At 37.8% G+C, this 12349-nt stretch overlaps 1 protein-coding gene across 1 annotated transcript in view; it reads left to right on the top strand.

The window, feature by feature from the left end:
- WAPL (WAPL cohesin release factor) overlaps window positions 1-12349 on the top strand; it is a 145750-nt gene that overhangs the window by 123078 nt on the left and 10323 nt on the right. The window contains exons 15-16 of the mRNA XM_007941431.2: window positions 430-637; window positions 3673-3761. Of these exons, the coding sequence (XP_007939622.2) occupies window positions 430-637; window positions 3673-3761 (297 nt within the window). The remainder of the gene's footprint in view (window positions 1-429; window positions 638-3672; window positions 3762-12349) is intronic.

Below are 12349 nucleotides of genomic sequence, written 5' to 3'. Positions count from 1 at the left end.
TAATAAAAGTTTCTTTAATAAATTGGAGCTTTTACCAAATCATATCATTAAGTATATGAAATGTTTCCTATGTAAACAGTACTTTACCGGCACAGGGAAAATCAGGTTTGTATATTTGGTTTGAGTTTCCTATCAACCCTATCCAGAGTAAAGGAAGTTGAGACTTGTTCTTGCAAATACAGTACCTACGTTGTTAATAAATATGCTTGATTTACTTGGTTGTACTCTAGCAGCATTTTTTTGTTTTGGCTTTCAGTAGGATATTGAGCAAGGGCTTTTACTGATAACCTTTTTATCAGACAACATGCCTCTTAGCGTTAGATCCTTATATTTGATTACATGTAGTTTTATTATGTTGGTTAGTCTTCTCTTTTTAATAATCTTTAAAAATCTTCTCCTTAATAAGATTTTTAAAATAATTTTTATTAGCTATTCCTTGAGCGAGAGCGAGCAGCCCAGTTGGCAGAAAGTAAAACAGATGAATTGATCAAAGATGCGCCTACCACTCAGCATGATAAGAGTGGAGAATGGCAAGAAACAAGTGGAGAAATACAGTGGGTGTCAACTGAAAAGACTGACAGTACAGAAGAAAAACAGAAGAAGGAGGAGGAGGATGAAGAACTTGACCTCAATAAAGGTATATTTATTTTTAGTGGTATATATAAACTGGGAGCTCTGGTAGCATAGTGGCTAAAGCACTTGACTGCTAACCAGAAAGCTGGTGGTTCAAACCCACCAGCCACTCCTCGGAAGGAAGGTTGGGCAATCCTACTTCCGTAGTGATACTGCCTCGGAAACCCAAGGAGGGGTCGCGATGAGTCAGGGCTGACTTGACGGCACATAACAACAACAACAACATATATAAACTGAGAATAATGGCTGGATTTTGTTTTTCTTCAGAACCTGTTGTAATTTATGTCTTGTCATAATAATTTTGCTTTTATTTTGTGGACTTTGCCATTCAGTGCAGCAGACTTTGCTACATCGGTATTCTTGTAGCTCTTTGCTGATTTTACAGCAACCAGGAAGCAGATGGTACAATGTAAGGCATGCTGCTTCTATTGGAATAGTATCGCTAGCCAAGTCCATTTCTATCGACAACATGCCTTCTTGGGGTTTTCTTTCCCTTACACATCTGTAAAGAGAAGTGACTTACCGATAGGCCCCTAAAGGTGCTTCAGTTTTTCTTTTATCATTCTCACTTAAAACCTACATCTGTTATAAAGTATAATAATTTTCAAATGTTAACTAGTAGGTGACACTGGATTAGTGAATACACTGGATTACATAAGGAATACACTGGGTTAATCTTTACTAATTGAACATTTAATAAGTATTTACTATTCTCAGAAACTCGTACTTCACCATTAATATGAGTTCTGCAGAATTGTCATTTATAAATTAATATCACTGAAGTTAAGTAATTTTGAGTAATGCACCTTTACACAGGTAGGAAGTAGTCGCCAGCAGTGTTGTATACAAAGAGGTTGTTTTTTTTTCCTCCAGTGTTCCCTCCCCTCCCCTCCCACCCCTGATAACCAGCAAAGAAAGTTTCCTCCCATATATAAACCTTTCTTTGACTTTTTACAATAATGAACTAATACAGTATTTGTCCTTCTATGATCGACTTATTTCACTCAGCATAATGTGCTCCAAGTTCATCCGTGTTATGTGGTGTTTTGTAGTTTCTACATTATTCTTTAGTGTTCCATAGTATTCCAGTGTGTGTATGTACCATAGTTTGTTTATCCATTCTTCTGTTGATGGGCACCTAGGTTGTTTCCATCTTTTTGCTGTTGTGTAAATAGTGCTGTGATAAACTTGGTGTGCATGTATCTGTTCTTGCCCTGGCTCTTACTTCTTTTTGGGATATATACCTAGTAATGGAATGTCTGGATCAAATGGTATTTCTAATTCCAACTTTTTAAGGAATCACCATACTGCTTTCCACAGTGGTTATATAGTTTTACAGTCCCATCAGCAATGTATGAGAGTCCCAATCTATCCACATCTTCACCAGCATTTGTTATTTTCTGTCTTGTTGAACTTTGCTGTTGTTAGTGCTGGGGGCCAGATGGTATCTCATTGTTGTTTTGATTTGCATCTCTCTGATGGCTAATGATTGTGAGCATTTCTCCATGTGTTTGTTGGCTGCCTGAATAATATCCTCTTTGGTAAAGTGTCTATTCATGTCTTCTGTCCATTTTTTAGAATACATACAGTTTTATGTGCTCTGTCTTTTATGTTGATGTTATTACTTCTGATATTGTAAGAGACTTCTGTTCCATTTTTCTTAATGATGTTTTTGGTTGTTTATCAGCCTTTTTTAAAATAACAGCTTTATTGAGATATAATTCACATACTATAAAAGTCATGCTTTTAACAGGTAGTTTAAAAATTAAGTCAGTAGTTTTTAGTATTTCCACAAGCTTGTACAGCCAACCTGGCTGTCTAATTCCACTGCTGTCTAATACCACCTCAGAAATAAACGTCATACTCATTAGCAGCTGCTTACCATTTTTTCTTCCCTCAACCCCTGGCAACCATTAATCTACTTTCTATCTCTATGGATTTGCCTTATTCTAGACAGTTCATAAAAATGCTGTCATACATCATATATGGTCTTTTGGGATATACTTCTAAGTGTAATGTTTCATTGTTCCTCTAAGTTGTGTATATATGTCAGTACTTCATTCCTTTTTATGGCTGGATAATAATCCATAGTATATGTGTAGCACATTTTGTTACTCAGTAATTAATTAATGGACATGTGGGTTGCCTTTACTTGTCTGTTATGAATATTGCTGCTGTGAACATCTGTGTATAAGTTTTTGTGTAGATACATGTTTTCATTTCTCTTAGGTATCTAGTTAGGAGTGAAATTGCTAAGTTATATGGTAAGGTATGTTTAACATTTTGATGAATGAACAAGCTGTTTTCCATAATGGCTGCACTATTTTGCATTTCTACCAGCAGTATCTGAGGGATTTCACTTTCTCCCCCATCTTTATCTATCTGTTATAATTTGTCTTTTTTAGTTTTTTTTTTTCTTCACCATGCCAATGGGTATGAAGTGGTATCTCATTGTAATTTCTTGACTACTGATGTTGAGCATCTTTTCTTGTGCTTACTGATGATATGCATATCTCTGGAGAAATGTCTCTTCAAATCCTTTTCCCGTTTTAAATTTTAAAGTGGAATTAATTTTCTTTACTTTGTTGGGTTGTAAGATTTCTTTGTATATTTTCAATACTTGTCCCTTATGAGTTACATGATTTGCAAGTGTGTTTTCCATTTCTGTGGGTCTGACGGGGTCTTTTGAAACAAATAGGTTTTTAGCTTTGATGAGACCCAATTTATCTGTTTCTTTCTTTTATCATTTTTGCTTTTATAGCTGTATCTAAGAAACCATTGCCTAACCCAGAGCCATGAAGATTTATTGCTCTGTTTTATTCTAAGAGTTTTTTTGGTTTTAGCTCTTAAATGTAGGCCTGTCTTCTATTTTGAATTAATTTTTAATAGATATTCTTTTGCATGTGAATATCCAGTTATCCAAGCATTGTTTGTTGGTGTTTAGTAATTTTGAAGAAAAGATAACCAACAGAATTACTGATTTTGGTGGGGCTTTATTTTTGGAGGTACTGTTACAGAATTTTTTTTAAATGTTCTCAGCCCTTCAGCATGCTGGCAAACACATGGAAGACTGCATCGTGGCCTCATATACAGCACTGCTTCTTGGTTGTCTCTGCCAGGAGAGTCCAGTAAGTAAATCATTCAGCAACATTCCAGTGTAATAGCCTTCATACCATCACATAATTAAATTACTTATCAGTTTACTTTTTTCCTATTATTGTCACCTTTTAGAAAGGGTTTTGGCTGCATATATAATTTATTTTAAAAAATAGTTTTCTTTATTCACAAAGGAAATAAAATAGGAAAATTTCTAAATTTCCAATAGTTTCTTTTACTTACCTAGTTTTCTTTCTTTACACTCTAAGCATGTTCATTCTCCTTCCATTGTAAGTTTTCATAAATAAAATTTGGAATGAAATTAACTGATTCTTTTTTTATGAAAGTATATTGTTGATCTTTATGTTTTTACTAGAGCTGATTGATGTACCTTTCAGAATTAGGCTGTTTGTGATGTAAAATAATATACGATGTTTAAAACTTCCAAATAACTTTTTTTAATGCATTTTATTGACATATAATTTATGTACAGTGAAATACACAAAATTAAAGTGACATAGGTCAATGCGTTTTTTTGTTTGTTTGTTTTGTTTTTTGCACTGTTCCCTCCCCTCCCACCCCCGGCAACCAACAAAGAAAGTTTCCCTCCATACATAAACCTTTCCTTGACCCTCCACAACAATGAACTAATACTGTATTTGTCCTTCTGTGATTGACTTATTTCACTCAGCATAATGTTATCCAAGTTCATCCATGTTATGTGGTGTTTTGCAGACTCTACGTTATTCTTTAGTGCTGCATAGCATTCCAGTATGTGTATGTACCATAGTTTGGTCATCCACTCTCCCGCTATAAATGTTAGAGATAAATCCCTTGCCAGATATGTAATTATCGACACATAAGAATTTGTTGCTGTCATTTTTGTTATGTGCTTTTTCGTGTTGTGGATTTCTTTGTTCCATATGATTTTCTATGCTGAGCTCGTTTTGTTTATGAATTGTGTTAATACTTCCTTCATTGCTGTTTTTAGTATTTGCTGAATATTTATGCTGGTCCTCTTTTTTGATGTGAAGGTTTATCATTTTTCTTTGAGGTTACCCGTGATTTATAGTTTTCTTCCCAACTTTAGAACAGTCTGTTCTATCTTGTAGTTGTCTGGACTTTCCTACCATCTAGAAATTCTGTAACGACAGGTTTTTTTCCCTCTTTTTGGTTTGTAGTTTTCCTCATTTGTCGATTGATGTCTTTGGTTCCCTGTTTACAATCTTGTAGGCTTGTTTACTTGGGATACTTCCATAGCTGGGTTGGTTTTAGGGTTATATCATCATGTGTGTTAATGGTCAGTTGTTGTTGGCTGTTGTTGCTTCTGTCCAAAGGACTCTCTTTAGTATCTCTTGTAAGGTTGGTCAGGTTTTAACAAATTCCCTTAATTTCTGTTTATCTGGAAATGTCCTAACTTCACCATCATATTTGAGGGACAGTTTTGCTGGTACATAATTCTTGGTTGGAAATTTTTCTCTTTCAGGGTTTTATATATACCATCCCATCCTCTTCTCACTTGCATGGTTTCTGTCGAGAAATCCGATCTTAGACTTATTGGTTGCCCCTTGAAGGTAACTTTTCGTTTTCCCATGCTGCTCTCATGATTGTTGTCTTTGGTTTTGGTGAGTTTGATGATGATATGTCTTGATGATTTTCTTTTAGGGTCTATCCTGTTTAGAGTTCATTGGACTTCCTGAATGGATATATTCTCATCTTTCATCACATCAGGAAAATTCTCTTCCAACAAATCTTCAACAATTTTCTCTGGTTTTATTTCTCTCTTCCTATTCTGGAATTCCGATTACACATAGGTTATTCCTTTTGATGGTATCCTACATGAACCTAAGGCTTTCTTCATTTTGTTTTGATCTTTTTTCTGATTTATCCCTTTCCAAAGAAGTGTTCAGGTATTTGCCTTCAGTCTCCCTAATTCTGCCTTCCATTGATTCAGTTCTGCTGCTTTGCCCATTCAATGTCTTACCTATTTATAAAATTTAGTATTAATCTTCTGGATCTCTATGTGTAGATTTGTATCATTTCTAATTTTTCATTTATTTTGTCATTTTGTTCTTGTATTGTCTTTCAAAATTGTTCTAGGGTTTTCTCTGTTTTCCTTGATGTGTCTTTCCATTCGTTGAAGATACCTAAACATAATTCTTTTGAATTCCTTATCAGGGAGTTCCAGTGCTGCATCTTCCTCAGGGATGTGTTTTGGGTCTGTATTCTGGTCCCTTGTTTCTCCCATTTTATCTTGCTTCTTTGTGTGGACTGTGATGCTCTCTTGTCTCCAAGGTATTGTGATCTTTAGTGTTTATATTTAATTGGTGATTCTGTGTTGGAGTGATTTGCCCATGATTTTCGTTTTCTTTGTTTTGTTTGTTATCTATTCAAGGAGGGCACTGTTCTCCTCTATTTGCTAGTTGACAGCACTTATACACTCACCACCTGTCTCCTTCCCTATTGTCAGCCTCTCGTATGTCCCTGCCGACCTTGGCAAACAGAGCCTGTTCTTAGGTCCCTGGAATATGAATGAGAATGCTATCACTTCAAATATCCAAAATGGCCACTGCTTGTATATATTCAAAATGGCTGCCACATGTAAACAAATAAAATGGCTGCACCCTCTGGACAGCAGAAAGTCAACAGCTCAAGTTGTCTCCCTCCTTGCTGTTTTCCTTCCTAGTCATAGGCCACCAGCGCAGTAGTCACCTGCAGCCCTTGGTGACTAGGGCTGATCCTGAGGTCAATTCTCAAGTCCCAACACAACTTGGAAATATTCAGGCTGTTGGTCCCATCAGAGTAGCTGACAGTCCGCCGCTCCGACTGTGTCTGTACTCACTCTTTCGTTCAGGTTTTTCTACTAGTTGGTGCCTAATCCACTTTCAAAGTTCAGGGCTCCAGGATTATCTTCTGTATCTCTGTCAATTGGTTTTTCTTTTCTTTGTTGAAGAGGGTCTGTTGTCGCTTGTTTGCCTATTCCTATATCTTACTGGAAGTCCTTCAAATAACTTCTTAAGGTGTATTCAAAGTAAGAGTATTTTATTTTAGATCTAATGAGAGACCTCTTGACTGATGGATGAATCTGTTCAAATGCCTTTGCTTGGAGTTAAAACACGGACTCGGCTTGCTTAAACAAGATGGAAAAGTCTAGTTTGAGTTACTTCGGTGTCTCAATTATGTCATCAAGGACTCAGATCATTTCTGTCTTCAAACTCCACTGTTTTCTTCCTGTTGTCTTGTCCTTTGCTAGCTCTCCTCTTGGTCCCATGCTGGCAATAGCTAAGTATCTCACTAATTAGATAATGTCCAGATGAAGAAACTTTTTTTTTTAAAAAAAGCATAGTGTTTTTCTGTAGGACTTTCCCTCATATGGTTGTCTTCTCATATTGGCTAGCATTATGCATGGTTTTGCCAGAACCACCCACCAGCTAGGAAAACAAGATTACTTTGATGATTGAGATCATCATGAAATATGAATATCTTAGACAAGTCTGGCTCAGTCAACACAGAAGTGGAAGTTTATGGTTATTGGGATGGTTTTTTCTCTGTGAGAAATAAATGAGTAATAAAGTGGTATATGAAAGGAAACATCAGAGTCATTTTGAGTGTTCCCTTTATCATAGGGGACACTAGTGGATACTTGTAAAGGGAGGGTCCACTAGGAGTCCCTGTGTGGGACAAATGGTTAACGCACCATTTGTGCTAACTGAAAAGTGGGAGTTTCTGGTCCACCCAGAGGCAGCTCAGGAGAAAGACCTGGGGATCTGCTTTATTGAAATCAGCCACTAAAATCCTGTGGAGCACAGCTCTGATTTGACACATGTGGGTTTGCCAGGAGTTGTTTTTGACTTGGCAACTGGGTGTTTGCACTAGCAAAGCTGGATTTAAAAATAGAAGGAAGATAATTCATGAGGCAAGAAAGAGTAGTTGTTATTAAATGCCATTGTGTTGATTCTGCCTCATAGTAACCCCTAAGGATGTACTAGAACTGTGCCATAGAATTTCCTAGGCCAAAATCTTTCCAGGAGCAGATCATCAGGTCTTTTTTATTGTGGAGCCGCTGGTGGGTTTGAACTACTGACCTTTCTGTTAGCAACGAAGGGTTTAGTCATTGCACTTTCCAGGCTCCAGAAAGAGTGGAGGATTAATAAGGAAAAGGGTCCATCTCTTTTCTTAAGCTGGAGGATTAGATGAAAAGACTAAGGATAATAGGAAAAGCTGAATTAGAAATGTTAAGCTAGTTCGTTATGGTAGGTCCAGCTTACCCACATGTCCTCATTTTTATCATTGTCATCTGTATTGCCATTTGTTTTCTGTGTCCATTCGTCTAAATCTTGTGTATTTTTCTAAGTCTTTCTCCTCTGTCTCTTCCTTGTTTACATTATGGTCAAGCTCTGATCTGTATATAAATGTGCTTGTCCATCGGGGCCTCAAGTAAACAGCCGTGTGCATAATATTTAAATTTAAAAATTTTTAGGTATTCTATTTTATATACACCTTTGATTCAATCATTTTATCCAATTGTGTTCTTTCTTAAGTCATGTTTCTTGAAATTAACTTGTGTTATTACCACAAGTGAATTCATCTTGGACCATCTTTCCCATGTTAATGAATTCCTATTTGTATTTGTCTTTATCGTTCTGTCTCTTAAAAGGTTCATAAGTTGTAGGGAATGATGTTAATTCATAGAGCTCAAAGGTCTTTATTGCCTTGGGAATCGCTGTGATTAACTCCAAAAAAGCAACCTGTTACCACCAAAACTAAAAGAAACTTGTTCTCCCAATTCCTAGAAGTGGTAGATAGAAGAAGGCAGTGGCTATATATACAGTCAGTGTTGCCTTATGATTAAGGGCAGCTCAGGAGAATCTGCTCTCAGTTTCCATTAGTTCTTACCACTTTGCACCTGGTGCATTGCAACAGTCATTCTCCTCAGGTTGTCCTACCCTTCCTGCTGTCTTGATTGTCTCCATTTCTGGAGTCTTGCTTACTGCGTAACACCATGGTTCCTTAAGAATGGTTCTGATCATAAAACTCAAAATCATTTGGGAAAAACAAAGGGGGGACACCAGGTTTGCTAGTCTGATAGATCCTGGTGGAACCACTGAGACTATGGCCCCTAGCTGCCTTTCAAGTCTAGAATTGAACCCACAACTGTGGCTTCCACCTGGGCAGGGGACAGGCATATGAGTTGAACATTTACCTGAGGTAGATGCACTCCTTGGAGAAGAGCAATCATGGGAGAAAGAAGGGCTGTTTATGAGCAGGAAGACAGCTCCAGGAGGCAGGAGTGCATGCATGGAGGGATGGACACGGAACAGGTAACTATCGGGAGAAAGTGAGAGGTGAGCTATTGTATTGGGGTAAATTGTAGTCACTGTCATGAGATAAAGTGTGTAAACTGCTGTATGGAAAGTGAATCTGCTCTGTAGACTTTCACCCAAATCACACACACACACAAGATCTGATCAACTATGACCTGCATTCCATCCATCTTGCTGATGGGACCGGGCTGTCGTGGGGGCGTAGAGTCACAGGTTCCCTCCAGGCTCAGGTTTGCATCTGGACAGCTCAGCATTCCTGGGCTTAGGGGTCACAAGTGCATTCCATGCAACAGTCTTAAGAAGTCACAGGGCACAGAGGACGAGATGAGGAGTTACTAACTCTAAGTCAGTGGTGATTACACAACGAGGGTAGAGATAGGAAGAATGGACACTACGTGAATGTAACTAGTGCTAATGAGTTGTGCATGTAGAAATTGATGAGTGGGTGTTTGTTTTGCTTTGTAAATTTTCACCAAAATTAAAGGAAAATAAGAAAGCACAAGGCCATAGAGTCAGAGGCAGAGAAAGATGGAGAGACAGTCTGAGGCAGAGGGGGGGGGCTGTTCTGATCATATGACTCCTACCTCTGGCTCCCTATTATTTAGGGAATAATGACCTTTTTTTGTTTTTGTTTTCAACTGCTGCAAGACCCCAAAGTTAAGACTGCTTCTCCAGTGTCCAAACCTGTTATCCCTCATAAGGAGCTCTGGTGGAATACTGGGAAAGGCAATTGGCTGCTAACTAGAAGGTTGGCTGTTAAAACCCACCAGCAGCTCTGCTGGAGAAAGATGAAGCAATCTACTTCCATAAAGATTTACAGCCTTTAAAACCCAATGGGGGTCGCTATGACTGAAAATGAACTTTATGGCAGTGGATTTGGGTTTAGTTGTTCCCCCTGCCCTGGGTTTATTATACTTCATTGTCCCCAAGATGCTTCTAAATTTCCCAAACAGGCCAGGTTTTTTTTTTTTTTTTCCCTAAATAAATGAAAAAAAAAAATTTGGTGCATGTTTACACAGCATTTTAAGTCCCATTCAACAATTTCTACACAAGTTCTTTGGTGACATTGGTTGCATTCTTCACGATATCTGAACATTCTCATTTTATTTCTGTTCTGCCTGTTCTGTTTCTATTAATCTAGTTTCCCTGTCCCCTTATATTCTCATCTTTGTTTTACACATCTTTTTTTTTTTTTTTTTTTTTACCTGCTACCCTCTATTTAAAATACATTGTATGACCATCCTTCCCATTGCCCCAGCCCCACTATATGTTTCATTCTGTGATCTCTTGGTAGAAAAGTTTTGATTGGGAAAAATGAAATGCTTTCATCTAATACTTAAAATCTAGTAGTTTATTTCTGCTATAAAAGTATACTTTTCTACTGCACAGTCCTACACTGATTCCATAACCTCTATTCTTCCTATCACTCTGATATACTTCTTTCCTAGAAACTAATTAAAGATGACATTCTTAAATCCTGCTTTTCTTTAACTTTGTTGTTATCATTGCTAATGCTCTTAATGATATTATTCTCCATTTCAGTATATTTAAGTACATATATGCTTATATACACACACAGATAGATATAATGTGTAAGAATTACCAACATGGTTTGTTACTTAGTAGGAGTAAATTTGTACTCAGGCTCACAGTTGGGGTTCTGTGGTAGTAACATTTGGTGAGAGAATGTAGGTGATTGATAAAGTATGTCTTAAAAAAAAACCAAACCCACTGCCATTCAGTCGATTCTGACTTAAAGTAACCCCCATTGGGTTTCTGAGGCAGTAAATTTTTATGGAAGAAGATTGCCCAGTTTTCCTTCCATGGAGTTGCTGGTGTGTTTGAATCACCATCCTTCTGGTTAGTAGTCACATGCCTTAGGCACTGTGCTGCCAGAGCTCCAAAGTATACCTCAGCACATGGATAGTTTAGCAATATTTTGATTAGTTCTTTTCTTTTTTTTTTTTTTGGAAACTCTAGTTATATATCATTATTTTGCCTTTTTGATAATTTTAAAAGTACCCTGGCAAAAGGATTTAAATAAAGAAATACATAATAGAGAGAGAGAAGGAAGGAAAGAAGGAAGGGAGAGAGAGAAGGAAGGAAGTAAGAAAGAGAGAAAGAAAGACATAAGGGAATGCCATTTGGCTTCCTGTGCTCTCTACGTGCTGATAGTTTCCTTAATCCTGTGTATTTGTCTTTGTTTTGTCATTGTCCTAAGACTTAGTAAAAGCTTCTCTATAGGACATGTTTTGAATCTAGGTTAGTTGTTTCCCTACCACACTAGCATAAAGTCCTTTTCTAGGAACTGGTCCTTCCTGATAACATATCCAAAGTTGTTGTTGTTGTTAGGTGCTGTCACGTCGTTTCCGACTCATAGCGGCGCCATGCGCAGCAGAATGAAAAACTGCCCGATCCCACGCCAGCTCCATGATCCTTGCTATACTTGAGCCCATCGTCACAGCAGCCATGTTATTCCATCTCGTTGAAGGCCTTCCCCTCTTTCGTCGACCCTCCACCATGACATCTTTCTCCAGGGAATGGTCCCTTCTGACAACATGACCAAAGTAGGCGAGACGAAGTCTGGCCATTCTCGCTTCCAAGGAGCATTTCGTCTGCACTTCCTCCAGCACAGATCTGTTTATTCTTTTGTCAGTCCATGGTACTTTCATCATTCTTTGCCAGCACCACAACTCAGAAGCATCAGCTCTTCTTCGGTCTTCCTTATTCATTGCCAGCTCTCACATGCATACAAGGTGACTGAAAATATGGCTTGTGTCAGGCGCACCTTAGTCCTCAAGGAGATATCCTTGCTCCTCAGCACTTGAAACAGTTCCTTCGCAGTTGACTTTCCCAGTGCTACTCGTCGTCTAATGTCCTGACTGCTTCTTCAATTGGTGTTGATTGTAGAACCAGGAAATGTGAATTCTTTGACAACCTCAATGTTCTCTCCATTTATCGTGATGCTGCTTACAGGCCTAATTGTGAGGATTTTTGTTTTCTTTATATTGAGATGTAATCCATACTGCAGACTGTATTCTTCAGTCTTCATCAGTAAGTGCCTCAAGTTTTAGCAAGCAAAGTTGTATTGTCAGCATATCTCAGGTTGTTAATTATTCTTTTTCCAATCCTGATGCTACGTTTTTCTTCATATAGTCCAGCTTCTTGGATTATTTGCTCAGCATACAGATTGAATAAGTATGGGGAAAGGATACAATCCTGACACACTCCCTTCTTGATTTTAAACCATGTAGTGTCCCCTTGTTCTGTTTGAACGACAGCCTCCTGGTCAAGGT

Source organism: Orycteropus afer, unplaced genomic scaffold, assembly GCF_000298275.1.
Source record: "Orycteropus afer afer isolate SDZICR_OR568_19922 unplaced genomic scaffold, OryAfe1.0 scaffold00080, whole genome shotgun sequence".
Lineage (NCBI taxonomy): Eukaryota > Metazoa > Chordata > Mammalia > Tubulidentata > Orycteropodidae > Orycteropus > Orycteropus afer.
The sequence above is the reverse complement of the archived record's forward strand: the minus strand, read 5'-3'. Positions and strand labels throughout refer to the sequence as shown.